Source organism: Ptychodera flava, chromosome 20 (genome assembly GCF_041260155.1).
Source record: "Ptychodera flava strain L36383 chromosome 20, AS_Pfla_20210202, whole genome shotgun sequence".
Classification (NCBI taxonomy): domain Eukaryota; kingdom Metazoa; phylum Hemichordata; class Enteropneusta; family Ptychoderidae; genus Ptychodera; species Ptychodera flava.
Genome location: NC_091947.1, coordinates 27,808,081 through 27,828,199, shown reverse-complemented (window position 1 = coordinate 27,828,199; position 20,119 = coordinate 27,808,081). Strand labels below are relative to the sequence as shown.

Sequence of the window (20,119 nt, the reverse complement as noted above, 5' to 3'; positions counted from 1 at the left end):
CACAAATACTATAACCATATTATGGTCATAGCACTTGTGACTACAGTTATATATATATATATATATATATATATATATATATATATATATATATTCGTTTATAGGTTGCGCAATATAGTGAAGCGTGGAAATATATTGTAACTTTACCCCTAAAATTGCCATGCGGATGAATCGTGTCCTCTTTTAGGGTCTTGTCGAGCCAACGTTGATGTACTGATCTGTTTTTTTACCCTTTGAGACATGCTAATAGTACAAAATAGCTGTCAAATTCCCCGTAACGCACATTCATGCAGGGTCCACCAATCAAACCAAAGGACTGGAAGTTCAGTGAACATAACAGATATTCCGAAAGTCGGATGAATCAAGCCACCTTTCTTGTCAAGACACCTTCAACCCGCCTGTGGCATTTTGCACTAGTTCGATTTTATGCAGCTTTTATACCGATTATACCTATAATTATTACCCTATCTCCTCTTCATTCAACTATGTATTCTTTGCATCCTTTCCGTAGATGTTTTCTCTCTACCGCCACGGGCATGCTTTCCGCCGTGTAGACCACTTTTTGGAATGGAAGAGCACATCCCGGAACAAGCTCTCGATGATCACAATTGTTACCCTGATTGCCGCTTTTTGTTGTCGATGGTTTGATAAAACTCTTCTGGCGTCGAGATTTTTATACGGCGTTAACTACTTTCTATTTACAATAAGAGCACTGCGTCTGTATACAGGAAGTAAAACACTGGGTCCGATGGTGTCAATGATAAAACACATGGTAAGGTTTTTAATGTTTTGACTGTAACAAATACACGTGTATACCATAATATTCATTATATAGTAGGTGATGACAAAACAAAGTAATGTCTCTGTTTATCTCTCTCTCTCTCTCTCTCTCTCTCTCTCTCTTCTCTCTCTCCTCTCTCTCTCTCTCTCTCTCTCGATCGTTGATAACATGAAAACAGTATTTTACGTCAAAACTGTTATGGCCACGATAAGTACATCTGAAGCTGGGACGCACTAGCAATTGTATTTTTTTTTTTACCAGAGAACGTCATTTTTCTTTCACCCTGTGTCACGTGTATATGTTTTGTGAATATCAGAAGTGGAGCAACTCAATGTTAACATTAATTACAACCCCTTTTTTGATAGTTTTTCAGGACTTTAGAATTCATGGCCATATTTATCATTTTCGTCATTGGGTACGGCGTCGCAGTTCAGGGCTTTTTAGCTAGACATTCCGGAGAAAGCCTTTCGTTTGGAGTGTTTGTAGATGTGTTTTACAGGCCATACTTCCAGACTTTTGGAGAACTCTTCATTGAAGATTTGCCTGGAGGTTAGTGATTGACACTATTTCGTTGGTTCGTTGTCATTCCTCTTATAAGAATACAATGCATTGGAGGCTGTTCCAAATGGTGCTTTAGTTTTAATCCATGTTATAATCTACATTTTTACCTTTCCTTTCTTACTGTCTTTTCAGCTGCTGACGATGATGTTGATCCCAGGACAGCGATTACAACACTGTACACTATACTACTTGCCATTTATCTATTTCTGGGCAATGTTCTACTATTGAATCTATTGATTGCGATCTTCAGGTAATGTTATATTCTGCATACAGCATATCAAGTTGGAGAGTGGATCGATGGTTTGATGAACATGCAAACAGAAGACGAATCAATCAACAAATCTATTGAGCAATATATCAATTATTTGATTGGTGAACGGTACACATGTATTTACATATTTGCGAGGATTTCAATACATATACATGTATGCATGCACGCAAACATACTACATACATACATACATACATCTGTTACAATATATTTTCCATGACAAATTTTAGAGTTTAACGAATGGCTTTAGGGTTTAATTATGCTTGTTAACATTGTTATTTCAGTCGTGATGTTGAAAGAGTCCAAGCCGAATCCTTAGAACTCTGGAAATTTGAAAGTTATGTATTACACCAAGAATTTGCGAGGAAACCCATCCTTCCTCCACCGTTGTCACCGATAGTGTACCTGTACTGGCTGATCAAATACATCTTTCGCAAGTGTCGGAAATGTTGTTGTAAAAACAAAGTCAGTAAGTAATTTTCAACTATGAACTTTATAACCTAATCTAAAGGCGTAGATCTTGTAATTTTCTTCGATGGGAGATCTTTTGCTTGAACGCTGTACTATCTAATTTTATGTGCATGATACTAAATTTTGTAAGGTTTGATTGGCCGAAGGCCTTATTCTACCGTATAAAAGACCTGGATGAAAACCCTCTAGTATCTGATCTTCTCGCTGAATTACCAGTCAAATTGAAACCTCGTCGGAGAGTTAAAGGGACATTAGCTGTAACTTTTGATTAATTTTTCACTACTCTGTTTCAATGTATCGACTACAGAATTTTACTATAATCCGATCATCATGACCAATGCCCTGTGTCCTGCTCGCAAACGCAGCCTGTATATGTGAAATGACCATTGTTATTGTTGATAAATGTATTCTAGTCCGGACCTGAATACAAAATTTAAACAATAACAATGCAGATTATACTCAAATAGGGTATTTATAAGCTAAATATTAGGAATTTCTCCATGGTTCAGGGATTCAAACCAGAAACTGCAGATGATACACTGAACAAACAAAATAAAAAAATGACCAAAGTTACAGCTAATGGATCTTTAAAATTCTGTTTTGTGTAGGACTAAGTCAAGACAACAAACATGCCTGTAACAAGTTCCTTGAAGCACTTACACGCGATGTGTGAGGTGCATAATTAAATGGCTGTGGAATGATTCCATGAATAGTGTCTGCAATCTTATTGAAAAGTCGAGAAAATGATGTGAAAAATTACGACATTATTGACCAAGAAGACTTACCTCTGTAAAGTGATGCTCTGTGAATAAGTGCTCTTATGCGACCTTGCCATTATTTCCAGAACGCAACACGTAAGCATGCAATCTGATTAAAATCAGATGTTAGAGTACGACGACGTCTACATGTACTTACGCGTACGCGGTATTCTCTTGCTGTCGCCTCTCACTCTAGCAACAGGTCGCCGACTCGCCGTGCTCTACATCTGATTTTAATCAGATTAGTAAGCATGTTATTATAAGTGCATATAGAAAGATTCTGAAACTATGTTGCAGGTCCAGCCAAAAAACAGCAGAGCGAGCGACTCAGGCGTTTCCATAAAGCCTGCTTGAAACACTATCTGAGCAATGAAAAGGACAAGCTGCACAACTCTATCGATGCCAGAACCAAACGACTTGAAACGGCGAGCGAAGAATTGCAGGTACAGAATAAGAAAATCGTGGAGAAAGCGTCTAAAATCGGCGATAGTACAATCGGAATAGGTCACAGAACCCGAAGAATAAAGAAACGTACCGCAAATATCAAAGAGGATACAGCCCAGCTCGTTATCAGGTAATAAGCAGTTCAAAATATGACATTTATGGCAAATTGATTAAGGAAAAATTACAATATTCTTTCACAATCAAGAAGAATAGTCGACCTTGATGTTATTCTTTGAGTTGAAGTAGAGTCCCGAAATAACCTGACATGTCTTGTTATTTGATTTTAAAAACATATGTTAATCTCTGTATGCAGTCATAAGAAACTTACTGTTCCGAATTTCCCAACTATTACAGCACGAAAGAAAGATATATTTCTCTGAGTCTTCAAGTCCGTCCAGACCGATTACAGACAAAAATTTGTAAGCTCTAGAGCGTCCGAATAATTTTTTTTCCATGGAGCCATGCCTTAAACTGTCCCTGGATGATCACAAACTGGACAATTTTCTCAAGCGTAAACATTCACGAATGGAGAGTCTACAATTTTTTTCCTGAAAATAAATTTAAGAATGTCCAAATCTAAATTTCATATCATAGACATTTTAAATCATCCAGCTTATAAATTGCATTTTTTCCACCTTTGACGCACTGAAAATTGTTTCGAATCTATCGTCAACTTTTTACAGGCAAGAGGACGTCGCTGGGAAGATGGAATGGCTGGAACAGCATATAGAGGAATGGGAGAGCGATGGTCGCAAAATATCAGCCTTGGTTGAACGGTCAGTATATTTATTGGTTTACACCAATCGCTATGAGTACAGAAAATAACGGTTATTTCAGAATTATTGGCTTCCAATTTTTTCTTTTCTTTTTATTGGGGTGGTTGATAACGTTGTTTCATTTTGTCCGTGGCAATAACAGTCATGATCATATACCTAGATCTACATGCCTATGTAAAATTGCGGAGAACAGCTCCCTCACGTCTATTTTTACAGTATCACGCCCTGTCAGCTATGTGCAGGCGAATTCTAATCCCGGCCCCATTTCTACCGCTGGCTGCGCAACCGCGGTAGAAATGACCGTGACGCAGGGAACGTGACCAGACTATATGCAGGCGCTCAAGCGCTGGGTCAGAGGTCGCGCCCAGGGCTGAATCTTCCAGTATATCACATTACGAAATCCCATTAAAGGAAATAGAAATGCTTATTACCAATATTTTTACTTCCACTTGTTAAACTTTTTCCGATGTCCCACGTTTTCTTGTTTTCATGATATCATCACTGTCACAAACCTTACAGTGAAAAATTGAAAATAATGATGGTTTTGTCTGACACTATGAAATTCGAAAAAAGTGGTTTTAAGAAACTACTGTGCTCAATTCAGTAACAAAAGGGGGGGGGGGGTGTTCCTGTCTTTTACGAAGAAATAATCAAATTGTCCGACTACATTGAAGTGTTCACTAAATCCTGGTTCGTAGCGGTTTTACATGACAACCATGGCAAAGATTTCATTTATCTGTCAGTCTTTATAAATATATTTATTTATCCATTTATTTACTAGACGCATGGTGCTTTTTATTCGTTCTTTAATGTAAACATATCAATTATTCATATGTTTTTGTATTGTACACTTTTACATATTTTCCAGACAACAGGATGATGTTGGTGAGTTAAAGAACAGGCTGATCGATGATTATTTTGCAACATTGTCTCCAAGGTAATGTGTACATTTTTGTATTTACTTTTGTAAACTTCTGGCGGCTGACATGCTAAAGTATAACCATATTGAAGAAATTATATCGTGTTAACACCATGTGATTACAGATAATACGCGCCTCCGAACAAAAAATGACAAAGTTTGGTTCAAACTTACTTCCAGGAAACTTTTAAACCAATCTTTTGTTTTATCAAGAAAAATTCCGGGTCATCATGCAAAGAATGTCATTAGGAGAACGAGTTACCCCCAAAGTATCGATATTTTAAATAAAAAACATACTTATTCAGTACGAACTCTGTAGCGGAACATTGAATATTTATTTTTTCAAAACAAAACAGAGTGAAAACTTAGTTAGCTTTCTATGCTTCGAAGTCTACACAGCCTGACAGGGAAAGGGAAGTATTGTAAAAATTGCTGTAGTGTCAGAAAAAAAGGGTTCCCGGGGCGCACTTTACGTTTAAGCTGATCATGGTCATGAAACTTCATTTTCTCGAGGTTTTGAGAAGTAATACTTGACGACTCCTTTTCCGTCAAACTCATGGAATTATTCCATATACTTAATCTATCTGTGCACTTACTTTAGATTGACGAGGATTTTCTGTTACCTATGCAGGATTGAAGAAATGAACCAGATGTTGGTCTCAATCAACAAACGCTTCCAGGATGACTCAAACAATGACTCGGATACACAAAATGGCAACGATTCTCAAAGTCAAGTCCACCCCGATGCCACTGGAGATGACGGGTCAGCTATCAAAAAGATACAAGAAAGGTAATGTGAAATTGCCATGATGACCAATATTGTCAAAGTCAACACTCTGTCTTTGGTAAACTTGGCAGTAAAATAAACTGTGTTTGAGACGATAATCGATACATAGCACTTCATACGATGATCAATACTTCACCATGTTGATCAGCAGAATAAAAAGTCACGAAAGTCTATCACCCCTCACTTAAACTCCGAGAGCTGGGCTCCTTTTTTGGTAGGTGTGTGAGTGCGGCCGCTCGCAAAAATCTCATGCCCCATTTTAGATTTGAAATCTTATTTTAGGACCCAACTTTAGACATCTATGACCTTTTCCCAAGGTGAAAGGTTATATCGTTGCAATTCACGAAGTATTACAGGGCAAAAAATGGGTGCAATCACAGCCGGGGCAAAAGATAAGCAAACTTCAAATCAAATTTCGCTTGTAAGGTCAAAATTTGCCAGATTAATATCATACTGAAATTTATGTCTCATGTCAGACCATGTGGCTGAAAAGTAAGCCAGAGGGCAGCACGTGTACGTATTGGCGAAGTGCAAATGGACGTGCAACCCAAGTACTAGAACAGTACCGATAACCGTGCAAAGAGACAAATAGTTGGATGATCTTTGACCTGCTTTTACGTATCTAAGTAACTATGACAGGTATACATGTAGGTGTTATATTTGATGACATAAGGGACTGGTCAGTTTCTTCAGCCTGGGGGGGGCGGTGGATTCATGGGGGGGTTACCCTGTTTTTGACTTTGGTGATAGGGGGGGTCACCATGTTTTTGAAATGCCAATAGGGGGGTCAGTGTGTTTTTGAATTTTGACACAGGCTCATCATTGCCCAAAATGCTAGTGTCAGCCACAAAATTCATCATTCAGTTGTGTTTTTCGGCGCGCCCTTCGGGCGCGTAACTTTAATAATCAGTCATATTTTTCAGCACGCCCAACTTTAACATATCAAGCATACATACATCAGAGATATCTGTATGTTCAATATTTTTCAGCGTGCTCTTCAAGCTCATTACTTTAATATATCATACATCTTTCAGCATGCCCTTCAGGTGCATGACTTTAATATACAAGGCATATATATCAGAGATATCAGGATGTTTCATATTTTTTGGCGCGCCCTTCGGGCGCCATACTTTCAGAGATATCTTGATGTTTGCTAAGTGAAAGTGTACCATTATGAAATCTGCATTTCATATGAAAAGGATGACAAATTCCTGATACTTTTCTGTTCTCTCTGTGAGAATTCAGTATGAGAAAGCAACATGCACAAATATTTCACAATATATATTTGATACAGTGACTTATTTTAGAGATAGAAAAATGACAAGATATCTTTCCTTCTCATTGATGCAATTATTTTCCTTTGTTTCATAGGTTTTCTGTAGAAAGATGCTTTTTTATGAACAAAATAACAGTTAAAAAAGGCAGTTTTTGTCATTATTAGCTGTGCTTTTATGGTTTCAATGTTACACAAGAAAAGGTCCTCTCAGACACTGTACACATCAGATTTGGCTAAAAAAGCTCTCTATGGCTCCTCAGTAGATTTAATTGGATGGTTGGCAAGTCTTAACACCCATCAAAGTTTTTGATTCACTGCTTTTTCCTCTTTGATATTAATGATTGACATCCATTTCTGTACAACAGTTCAGGACATCTGGTTAAGCAGAGAAAGTGTGAAATACATTCACAGCTCATTCAAAATACAGCTCATTCAAAATGTACTGTATTTAAACTTTAAGATTGACACTTTGAAATTCCTATCTTACAACTGACATGTCAACAATTTCACTAAAACATAGAATGACTATTTAAAATATAAATATATGTAAAATGTAAAATATAATATAAAATATATATATATATATATATATATATATATATATATATATATATATATATATATATATATATATATATATATATAATTTATGTCCATCTTTTGTTTTACCTTTGTCGCGCCCGGGGGGGGGGGGTCACCCTGTTTTAGAAATTTGGAATAGGGGGGTCACCCTGTTTTCAAAATTTGGAATAGGGGGGGTCAGCCACTTTTTGACGTCGGCAAAAAATAATCCACCGCCCCCCCCCCCCGGCCGAGAAACGACCATCCCTAGCAAATCGTGAAGGCTTACCGATGTTATTTTTGCGTATGGCCCTGTATGGGGCCGAAATTTATTAAGATCAAAATTCATTGTAAATGTCGGGATGACCTCAAATGACCTTTGACCTAGTTTTACATATATTAGCAAGTGCAACAGATGGAGCTCAGGTATTTTATGGTTATAGACTTTTCGTTGAGGGGGCTGTCTTCGATCAGTGAGTCAGCTTTTAAAATTTAGTATGTACATACCAGATAGGGCTAGAAAACTAACCGATAGGGCTAGAAAATTGGGATTTTTGTATTTGGACTTGAAAGGAACCAAAATCATTCCCGTTTTTTTTCGGATGGTCTGTTACCTTCCTTTACATAAGATTCAAGCTTAAGGTCGGACGTGCAATACTAATCCTTGTTGTTAAGCGGCACGAAGCAACTCAAATCATATCATAAATGATTTCAGTCATTTGCTTAGGATGTGCAGACAAACCAAGAGTATCTCGAAAATTGCTGCCCTGCAGTAATATTTAGAAACATGCTAATATGTCTTGTCAATAAGCTTACGGTACGCTGCGCTCTCTCTCTCTCTCAGATTAGACCTGTAAAGTTTATAGATATTAGCATTACGTACTTCAGACGACACTGGGTGTTAACACATAGTGACCAGTAAAATATACCATGGCTGAATGTAGTGCTCTTTTCTTTTCGTTTACTTTTCTAGCCTAAATGTCGTTCATTCGTTTTTGCAACGAATAGAGCAGTCGTTGGAGACCAGGGCTCCACGGAGACACCTATCCGGAGCAGATTCAGGACTCGCAGAGAGTCAAAGCTTCAGTTCGAATCTCTATGAAAACATCGCTGAGGATCCTTCGAACAGACCACAAAGTGAGACTCCAGATGGCAAGTCGCTGTTGGATAGCGGCCATCATGGCCGTGTCGAGGATGCTCCGCACGTGATGCGCATGGAGACTCCAGATGACAAGTCCCCGATCGATGGCGACCGCCATGTCGATATTCCTGACGGAATGCGCAGTGAGAGTCCGGATGGCAAGTCCAAGATCAGTAGCAGCAACCTTGTCAGCCTCGTTGTGGAAGACGCGGAGCCGAGGACAAGTACTCCGATAAAGGGCCGCACCATGACCAGACGAAGACTTGAAGATGACTTCACGCGAGTAGCCAATAACGCAACGACAAACGACCTTGAAAACCATGATCGTGACAACCATGGGAGGGCAGTCGCCGGTGATAAAATGACGCCCAATAGTGACGTCTTCAGTAATCCGGTGGTGGAGACGGCTCGAAGTGTGACGAAACGGCAACACGGTGGAGACAATAGGAACGAGCAGAAGAAACAGCGACAAAAGCTCTACAGACGCGACAGCTCGTCATCTACAAGCAGCGATTCTGAAGAATTGAGCCGACAAAGAAACTCCAAGAGACGTCCACGTCCTGCCATTCGCAAGAGAGAGACTAACCGAAACCTCGACACTGTTGACATAACACCTGCTCTGAGAAAAAGGATGAAGTCCAGCCCCATCCTTGCAAGCATTCACTATTATTGGGGTATCGGTCCCTCCGGAAATATAGAGATGATTGGGCGAGTTAAATCAGCCCCAAGGATGAATCAATTTAGTGAGCACTATCCAAAATACTGAATAAACCTTTGACAATTCCGTATAATGGACTACAATGTTTTATATAAGTGACGAAATACTATTCTTCTCAACTGCAGTGTTTATATAGCTAACATTAATTTACATTTTTGGCCGAATATTAAATATTGGCTTATTAGACTGCTTGAAATATAAATTCAAATGGTGTATTTTGAAGAATGTTGATCGCGGAAGATATTACACGTTTTGTCTATTACTCATGCTCCCTTAAGTCAACTCCGTCCAGCCGTAGCTGAAAGCATGTATTTTAATCAGATATATCCCTTCATAGGACGACGTGTTTGGTATTTTCCGCCTGGCGTTTTATTTTACTGTAAAATATCTGGCTTTGTCAAGTAACGGAAAGTAACAATGAAGTACAGGGCTCGATATTAACTTTTTTCCCTGGATGTCCACTTTGGCTACCATTTTCTGAAGTTGGTAGTCCAGTGACAATGGCTGGTAGCCCATGCATATTTCAGTTTAGGGATTTTTTGATTAACCAGAGAAGAAAAAGCTATTTTCCAAGATTCTTCCCATAAGTGAATTTGTTATTATTTGATGTGAATACTTGCACACCTTTATTACCCAAAGGAAACTGGTATAATTAACGACAGTGACACTCAAAAGTATGGTGACCTATCATTGTATTGACAACCCGTTTCATTCTCAGAGTTGCTTGCCAATTTTGATAGTCGCCATGGCAATGACCACCACCTTCTCAGCATTGCTAAAAATAGACCATGGGCTTTCTGTAGTAGCGGGGAGTTTGTGATTGAAACATTTTGATCGAAATGCAATGAAAATATGTTTTTATTGGCCATCATTTTCAGTGCCTGTCATCCAAGTACATCAGTTGAGATATTGAATTTTGTTGCAAAGTTCCATCGCGAGGTCGTCTTTGTAATTTGCAAAACAAAGTTATAGTCTGGCCTTACTGTTTCCAGCTGGGTTTGACTGCATTTAGCTCGTCCAAAAGTAAAAAACCGGACATGGCACGCAAGTACTGACTGAATTTCTTTTCCGAGGCTTTGGTAGTCCATGTGGGCTACCATTTCATGGACTTTGGTAGCCCCAGGGAAAAGTTGGTAGTCTGTGGACGCGGGACTACCGCTAATTTCAAGCCCTGAAGTATCAGTACTATTCTTTGATGATTCTTAGATTTATAATGGAGATTATATAAGTATATAGAGTATAACTCTAGTTGTAATTTACTGTACAAAAGTCAATATTGAAGCGTGTTAATGGTAAAACTGAAGCAGCTATACCTTATTGTGATTTGTTAGTATTTGTCTGGCCGATAGTAGGTATTAATGCGTATCAAATACGCTACAAAATATGCTCTTGCTAACAGCATTGCAAAGTTTATGGTGATGAAACTTTTTGTTGGTTTAAAGGTATACAGTCACCTGTAATCTGAATATGCCTATATATAGTCAAAGGGGCGTTCCTTGGTATTCAAAATGCCCATGTGAGGGCGCTATTCTTAAAAAGCGGCCACCCGCTTAAAATCTGTGTTGGTTAGATTTTCTCTTTCCATGGTAACTGTGGCAAAATTGGAGCAGGTGACAGTATACCTTTAAGACCCGATGAACGTATTATAAACGGAATCATCATCATAATTATAGTGGTAATGTAACCATTAACAAAAAAATTGCGTTTTTAGACATACGATTATTAACCAGTCCTTTGGAAATTTACAACGTAAAACAATAAATAATGACTTCAAATGATATCTACATTTACGGCTATTTAGCATCAACTTATTCCGTCCTAGTAACGTTTTTAATCAAATACTCGGCTGCAAAGGGTGACAGGCATTAAAGTGATTAGATCATACGATACGCATGCGCAGGTTTCTTATTCACACCTAATCACTTTTACCTGTATTTGTAAATGTCGCTTGATGTTTCAAAACTTTCACAACATTCAATTTTTCTATATGATTTTAGCAGAAATGCTGCAAGATAACTTTTACTGATGGTCAAGATGTCGGGTAAGGTCAGGTCAGGCTTAATGATATAAACACTAGTTTATAGCATTTGGCCTATGCTTTCAGCTTATACCCTCTAACTGAGCAACAAAAACATATACAAAGAGTGTGTCCTGTTAGTGACGCTTGCGATCACCAATATTCGTTTTCGCCATGTATCTCTGAGTACATATATTCAGGTATTCTCACTTGAGAAAACCTACATTGACTTGCTTGATCTTTTTGTTCATTTATTTGATATGTACTTTTATGTAATATGTGGATTTTTCGTATTAAACGTGCGTTCAAAAAAATCAAGGTCAGACATTCAATTTATATAAGGCTAACTCTTTCTCAAGAACTGACAGAGCGAATATCATAAAATTGCCGCGAGAGTGCGGAACTAATGTTTTCTTTATCACGTAATACGTCTTGTGTGCAAAATGTACGTACTTTAATTTTTTCGAAATGTTATTCTTTGCTCAAATGGTACATTGTATATACGTCGACCAAAAGTTCGACAGTAATATATCAAACCAACGTCCACTTAAACTTTCAATGTTTCAGATATGATGGATTGGATTGAGAGAGTGGTTCTATCGCCTAGAAAGATGACATACGGTTTCACGACGTAGCTCCTTAGGATGACAGTAATTGATCCTCAGAGCGACCCCATCCATCCCAGCCTGTAATAACATGGTTTTTCAGTAAAAATGTTTTATTGGTACGCCGATTTTTGGTGTATTTGATTTCTTCATTGGAGTTATGAATAATGTGTTAAGGTAGTATTCACCTCGACAGTGAAAGACTTAACTTTTCATCAAACTTTTCTAAATGGCACTTTTAACCATTCTCTAACCAAATCAACAATAAAATCGGGGGTCACCTTGCAAATTTTGAAACTAGCGAAACATATTACCCATCATTTTGTGATATTTTCAAAATGGCCGCCATCCATGTGTTAACTCTATGGGTAAAATAAAAGTTTTGAGTTTCAAAAAACTAAGTTGTTTTTTCTCTATGAGCTTTGAATTGAGCCCCCATAAGTGGTAGATCAGAAAAGAACTGTAGAAATTTGAGAATCCGAATATCTGTGCCCGAGGCGTGTTCTACGCCTCCGTCTGCGATAGTAAATTAACTAATTAGTAAAATAATTAAATGCGTCATGTTCCTATTCAAAGTCTGTCAGTTTTATGTTGCATGCACGGTGGCCTGAGCGAATTTTATAACATTTGGCTTCCTACTATCTGCATGATCGCAACGTAAACTTGAACCACAGATATTTATGTCAATCTTATATACCGGATAAGTACCTGGTATTTGGCAAATACCTCCTCAAAAGTAAGAATATCACATTTTGTTTATCTTGTATGAGGAACAAGAGACTAAGGCAAGACACTGGTCTACGTTGAACTTGAAAGCGAGTAGCCCAAATCATGGTAGAGTAACCATGCTCATGAACACAAAGCAGAATTTCAACACCTATAGACAACTGGTCTCTTAGGGAGCCGTCATTATTTACGGCCTGGGGGTCGGAGGAATGTGAAAATTTGAAAACTTCAAGGGGGTTGCTCAAAATGTGGAGAGGAAGAAGGGGTTACTAAATTTTTGGTGCAAAATAAATTGAAACACCTCTCAAGTCGCACCATTGCAAATATCAATTTCTCGAAATTTTCGATGCGAGAAGGGGGACACCCCCTCTCGTGCTCTCCACTTGCGGTGTCCTAACATTTTTACTTAGTAAAAAAGTAAATTAAAATACCTCTCAGATTGTACCAGACTGCACCATTGCACACATCAATTTCTCACAATTTTCCACGCAAGATAGGGGACAGTCCCCTCTGACATCTTGCCCCTGAGCCTCTCGCGTGTTCTCCCCATGTACTTTCAAATCCTGCCCAGTCAGCTATCCTAGTGAACTTAGTGACACATCGCTTGTGTCGCTGAACAGGCCGCCTGTAGATACTCTACGCTATCACGATCAGCAGGGTGACATCAACAACACAGTGCCCACTTCACCAGTGCACGTTTTCTTCTTTTTGATGAGTGAAAAACTGCATACCTATACATGTGGCGTAATAAATCGCCCAGTTTGCCTTTCTTTGCTCGGCGAAGCGACGAGAAAGGCCCGATCGTGCTCTTATCGTTCTATGTAAATACTAATGTATTTACATCGAGACTCACGCTGTTAATGGAAGAATGTAATAGAACCAACATAGAAAGTACTAGTCCCTTGTAGCCAGGATTAACTCTCAGGTAACGTGGATGAACTTTACAGAGATAATTAGTATCCAGCGGCAGAAACTCAACGCTGAACTAGTTGTGATATATGTCTGAAGTAAAGTTGTCGTCGACCGGTCACAGACCCTCTGTCATATAAATCCTATCACCAACATTTCCAAAGAGGTGCAATTGACCGGAACAAGTTCTGTATACTTCGCGTTCCCAGGGAAACATTGTTGAATATGTGTTGCGCAGACGCAGTCACTTTGCCGTTAGAGTGTTCCGATGAAACAGCGAAAAATCTTAAAGTGAGGAATCTAGAACTCTTAAACCTGCATTCAAAACACTCTGCTTGGTTGGGAATATGCGGATATCGTTTGAAATTATCAAGGGAATTATTTTTTGAAAAAACATATCTACAGGCTCGACGACTTCAATTTTGTATCACTTTCACTTTTGCTTTCCTAGGTGAATGACCACTGTAACAGGGTCACTACAATACCCGGATGTGTCAGTCAACCGTTAATTTTTTCTTTTGCATTTATTCCAAATTCTCTAAAATTCTGCAAACGATAATATAAGAACTGCCTGTTGACAGAAAGGTTACAAAAGCAAGTGGATGTTGCCATTTCAAGTCATTAGCCAATGCAATGGAATATTTAAAAAAAGTAAGGAAGACATAAAACGTATAGACTAAACACTATTTTTTTCTCGGTCTGTCTATCAGGGTTGCACAACAGTTCATTGTATGTAATCATCCAAAGCCTGAAAGAAACACGGTGCAAAAACTACTTACTGTGGCTTGACATAAAATCTCGTACATACTATATTGTAAATGTTTTGCATTGAACAACAGTATGTCGACAAAACATTGTTCCGCATAAGGGTACTGGACTGCTTGATGAACACTCAAATAAAGCGGTGGCGTCAAGATCGAGACAAGTCACTGACATGTTCGGAGACAACCTGAATTCGTTGTTAAAGTAACTTTAATTTCACATTTTTCTTTCATTATGTTAACATTTTTCTTTCATTCTTTCAGTTTGTTTGCATTTTTATTTATGCTTACATTTTTATTTCGTTTTCTTATTTGGTTTGCATTTTTATTTCATATTGTTTACATTTTTATTTCATTCTTTCATTATATTTACATTTTTATTCCGTTTTCTCATTTTGTTTGTATTTTTATTTTAGTATGTTTACATTTTTATTTCGTTTTCTCATTGGTATTTGACAATGTTGCAATATTTGAACAGAATTTCAATTTTTCCATTTTTATTCTGTAACGGCAACTTACTCAGACCTTTAAATTATTATCTATACTAGGATCTCTATACGAAGTAATCCAAATTATATAAAAAACAACACAATTTCGTTAGTGAAAAACGTCACTTAATTGGCACCGAAAGCGTGGTGTACGTGCAAACAACACGACATTTATAGTTAGTATTGTAAATTCCGGTATCGCAGATAACTTTTCGACTGTACTAAACAAGATGATTGAACTCAATAAATACTCACTCAGCGATCGAACTAATTGCCCAGAGTTCTACCTCAAATATGACATCGACCTCTCCCAGTGTAAACATCTAGGTACGTTTAGTCTTCGATACAACGTCAGTTATACATCGCTCCACTTCATGAATTTACATTTGCCTCATCCGACATGGTACATGTCTCCGTTGTCATGGTAATAACTGAAAATCTGTCCTCTATCAATTACTTGATACGATGGTTCGTACTTTTAGCGGTCATCGATTGTAAAAGCCAAGGCACTTGAAACTTAATTCCTTACTTTTGGTGTTAAACCCCCTCCCTCAGAATGAAACTTCTTTGACATTGTGCGAAATTAATTTCAGGAAAACTGTGTTGTTTATTATGTATCGCGATTACCAGCCTGTCTTTAACGTATCGTTGTGCAGAATCTGCACACGAATACAGATGAACAAAGTTTACGTATATACGTCTATATTCATCTTTATACTCAAATTGTGTTTTCGTTACGTTATGTTGTTTTGTTTTGTTCTTTGTGTCCCCTTTTTCTACGAAAGGGGAGCTTGTACTGTGTTGGAGCCGTATAAATCAAATTTAGTTGAGTCCACACGTTTAAAACCTCACATGACGTGTTCCGTGTCTGCATTGCCATGATTGCTCTTATGTCGAGTTTCTCCTGCCGTTTTATTTTCTTTTCGGTCTGATGATCCATTAAATTATGCCTGTCTACACCAGTCTTCGACATAATTGGCAGCTTGACATTGGTATTATTAAAGGTACCAAAATGAGTGATTTGACAACAAATAAGTACGATAGAAGATTGTTCAGAGTGTGTCGATCTATCACGATTTTTTTCCGGTAGAAATGCATAAAAAGTGTCAAGCAAGAAACATTTCATATAATTTTGCAACGGATCATTACTCCGCCATGGGTCGTGACTTTTAACTGCAGCTGATTTCGTGTTTTGCAATTAAAATATCGTACTTGTTCTGGTTACACTGACTGGGTCGTTATTTTTTGTTATTATCATGGCAGAATCCTTATTGCGATTCCGACGCACGAAAAACGAATTGGGGCCTTTCCCCTCCCCTCATATGGTATTAGCTTTCTAGTGCGTCAGATTTTATGATGGACGTCCTATGTAAATGGTGTCTACTGACAAATTACAGCTTAGATTTTTCCGTGAAAAACGGGAAAAAAACAAAAAGTGCGGCATCAAATTTAAACTTTCAAGCAATTTATGTAGTTAACCTAACGTTAGAGCCGACGGCTCTCTACGGACCAAGGTCACTCTCTATTCTTTCACTTTCCTGAGGACATACAGTAGTTTCAATCGCAAAACAAAGCGTGTATTTTCTCGTTTAACAACGAACATACACCTAAATCAAGGAAGTACATGGTTCTGAGAAGGCCATATTTCTTCAAAAATCAATATAGTGTAAGGACAATTAAGGTAACAACACTGAGGGCGTAATACAGTCGCCGTCGCAGTTTCCTTGGTTACAGACTGTGACCTTGCATTCACCTCAGAAAACGAAAGTGCCTATCAGTACTGTGACTCAACAACGACCCATTACGCTGATCGCCTATTCTCAATACCCTGCACCGCTCAGGGCAGGAGGCAGAATACATTTTGGCTAGAGCCTCCTCTGGATCAGACAAACGAAAACATTGCTGCAGTAACTGTTCCGCCTCCAATGGCGAAAACCTGGAGAATGGAGTGTGTAACGGAAAAAAATGAGTTGGCATTTCACTTTTAAGGTAAGATGGCGGATTCAAAAATATTCCTTTTCTCATGCTACGCCAGGAATAATCGTGCCATGTTTCTTCAGCAGGAAAATATTGAATGTAGAGACGCCGGTTCTTCTTGTAATACAGCGAGGATTATTGAACGCGCTTTTTCACCACACCATTCATTTGAACCAAAAACATAATCAATTATTTAATATGTCTGCTGCCTATAGCTTTACATCGTAAATTACTTCAGACCGTTGACTGAAAACTAAGCGGTGAGAAAACTGTATACGTCGCTCCCTCACTTGCTATACTCGATTATTTTAACGATGCAGGTGGAACGGTACTGTCAACGCCGTCGTAGGCCGCGTGCTCCACACATAGTCACGCCTCATAAGCATGCTCATAATGATACTGAAACAAATGATTTCGTTCATATCAAAGTATTTTAACAGAGCTTAACACTGCATGTCTTCATAGCAATTTTTCGCTGGGAGTTTTAAGCAGCAGGCACCATAAGGACAGAGTTTGTACATTTTGGGTAATAAAGTATGTGTGTACACGGGAAAGGAAATGTTGTGCTAATATTCATAACTTCATTTATATTAAAGCAAACACTGAAACTTAATATATCTGCAGTACAAACCTTACCGTCAGTCACACTTTCGTAGGGCTACATTTTTCTTCAACTCGATAGGAAGCTGGAAAGACTTTCAAAATTTGAGTATATCATCGCTCGTTTCTATAGCGAACGCTACACTTTAAGGCGACTGAAATGCCCTCCTAAAACCTAAATAACCTGATGTTCCATTTTTGTGAACCAAGTTTAAATACTTTAAACTGTAACGTTGTTAACGAAACTAATGATGATTTTTAACGGACTATAATCTTTTAGCAACACAGATTTAGATAAATAATATGTATGAAATAATGCAGTGAGAATAGAGTGGGATTTTAATCTCATAGACTCCAATGTATAGTGGATGAACATTTTCAATGAAATTCGAAAATCAAATTTTTTGAACACATATGCACTTGCAACCATCCTATTCTAATCTAGTACAATTATGTTAATTGTAAAACGTCTATATATGTACAAATATTGCAAGTTTTATATAGGAAAAAAAATTATTCACAGTTTTGTCACAGACTTGGTGAAATTCCAAAATCAAATTTCTTGTACACATACGAGTTGTAACCACCCTTTTTCAATCAAGTACATTTATATCATTTAACAAACATCTATAAATGCACAGATATTGGTAGTTTATATTTGAAAAATACTATTTATAGTTTTCTCATAGACTACCATGTATAGTGAATCAACATTATCAATGAAGTCTAAAAATCAATTGTTTTTGTATACACATGCACCTTTTACCTGCCACTTCAAGCCAAGTACATTTACATGAATTATCAAACATATTTAAATGTACAGATACAACTTGGTTTTTTTTTCAGGGAAAAATGTTAATAGTTTGCCCAATAGACTTACATGTATTGTGATTTTATATTTTAGGACGAAGCACTTTTTGTCATCCGATAGTTGCGCAAAAAATGGTGACCCTTCTCAGAAGGCATTCATGAAATTTCATGACCCTTCAAAAATGAGACCGACCTGTAATGTCTGTCCGACCCCTTTGAGGGGGATTTCAAAATTGTAGCAAGTCAGAAGGGGGAATTTGAAAGCAATGTGAGTTTGTTGTGGGGGGGGGGGGCATTTTAAAATATCTGAGAACTTTTTGGATTCTATAGCCACCCATTCCAGAGGTGTTTTTAATGCAGCTTTACTCAAGCAATGTGGGGGAGGAAGTGGGGTTCATAAAATTATGTCATCTTACAAGGGGTCACAAATGGTGCAATGGGTAGGGGGGTTTTCACTTATTTTGACTGATGAACAGGAAGAATTTACCGGCCCACCCATGGCCATAATAACTGAACGATACCTAAAGTTGTCGTCGATCGGTCGCAGACCCTCTGTCAATAAATTCTAAAATTTCCAAAGAGGTGCAATTGACCGGAACAAGTTCTATATTCTTCGCGTTCCCAGGGAAACACACTGTTGAATACGTGTTGCGCAAATGCTCTCTCGACGAATCTAGAACTTTACAAACTGCATTCAAGACACTCTAGTAAGAAAGCGTATACCTTCTAAAATTATCAAAAGAATTATGTATTTAAAAAATATCAACGAGTTCAATGGTTTATCACTTTCATTTTTGCTTTCTTAGATGAATGACCACTGTTACAGGGTCACTACAATACCCGGATGAGACAGTCAACCGTTATTATTTTTTCTGTTCCATTTCTTCCAAAATTTTTTAAATTCTGCAAACGATAATATAAGAAATGCTTGTTGACAGAACGGTTACTAAAGCACGTGAATGTAGCCATTTCAAGTCATTAGCCAATGCAATGACATATTTAAACTAGTAACGAAGACAAAAAGCGCTTGAAGTTTGGTAAAAAAACCCCATAACATTACCTATAAATTGTGCCCTCAGAGTGTTACTGTTGTAACACAGTGGTCAAGTTTGAGGTAGAATCACGAGTGCTCTAAATTTTGGACGTTTTCACAAATATTTAGAAGGCACTGACCATTTTAGGGAGTTGCCGGGTCATAGTGACCTCGCTATGCATGTGACGGGATATCGGTCAGAGATGCTTTAACACATACCGCTTTGTATAGCCAGAATGGACGCCTATCGGTCACCTTCTCTACATACTGTAGTGCACAGAACAAACTCAAGATAGAGTATAGTTTAAAGATGATTAATTGTAATAGTCGCGCCAGCGGCTTACTGACTACGCATGCGCTTATTCATAATATACTATGCGAGTAACCGGAAGTGTACCCTTCTTTCATGGGCGCCGCCATGTTTTTTTTTTGAGTACTCGTAAATGAACAAATACGAAACAAATTACCATGATATAACATGCCTTTTATAAAATATACCTCTTTTATTAGCCAGTAAATGTTATTATACACCTTGTCGCTGATACAAAGTATCGTTGATATAGATAAACGGAGAAAACTGTCGTGCATATGAACGGGGGCATACGCAAAGAATGCTGGGATTGAATTATAGAAGAGCGCCCCCTGTGTCAATAATTAGATTCAAAAATTGCAAGTTTTTAGACGGAACGCTATAGTTTTCAGCTTGCAAGTGGAAGGTGGGCAGTGCGG

General features: G+C 38.0%; 1 protein-coding gene across 2 annotated transcripts in view; it reads left to right on the top strand.

Annotated features, from left to right (window-relative positions):
- The window catches only part of LOC139120477 (transient receptor potential cation channel subfamily M member 8-like), a 45,032-nt gene extending 33,170 nt beyond the window's left edge, over positions 1-11,862 (top strand). For both annotated transcript variants that reach the window (XM_070684930.1, XM_070684931.1), the window contains exons 21-29: positions 512-772; positions 1,147-1,330; positions 1,475-1,592; positions 1,898-2,082; positions 3,140-3,416; positions 3,970-4,062; positions 4,931-4,999; positions 5,613-5,771; positions 8,579-11,862. In XM_070684930.1, the coding sequence (XP_070541031.1) occupies positions 512-772; positions 1,147-1,330; positions 1,475-1,592; positions 1,898-2,082; positions 3,140-3,416; positions 3,970-4,062; positions 4,931-4,999; positions 5,613-5,771; positions 8,579-9,512 (2,280 nt within the window). In that variant the 3' untranslated portion in view covers positions 9,513-11,862. The remainder of the gene's footprint in view (positions 1-511; positions 773-1,146; positions 1,331-1,474; positions 1,593-1,897; positions 2,083-3,139; positions 3,417-3,969; positions 4,063-4,930; positions 5,000-5,612; positions 5,772-8,578) is intronic.
- Positions 11,863-20,119: the final 8,257 nt, after the last annotated feature.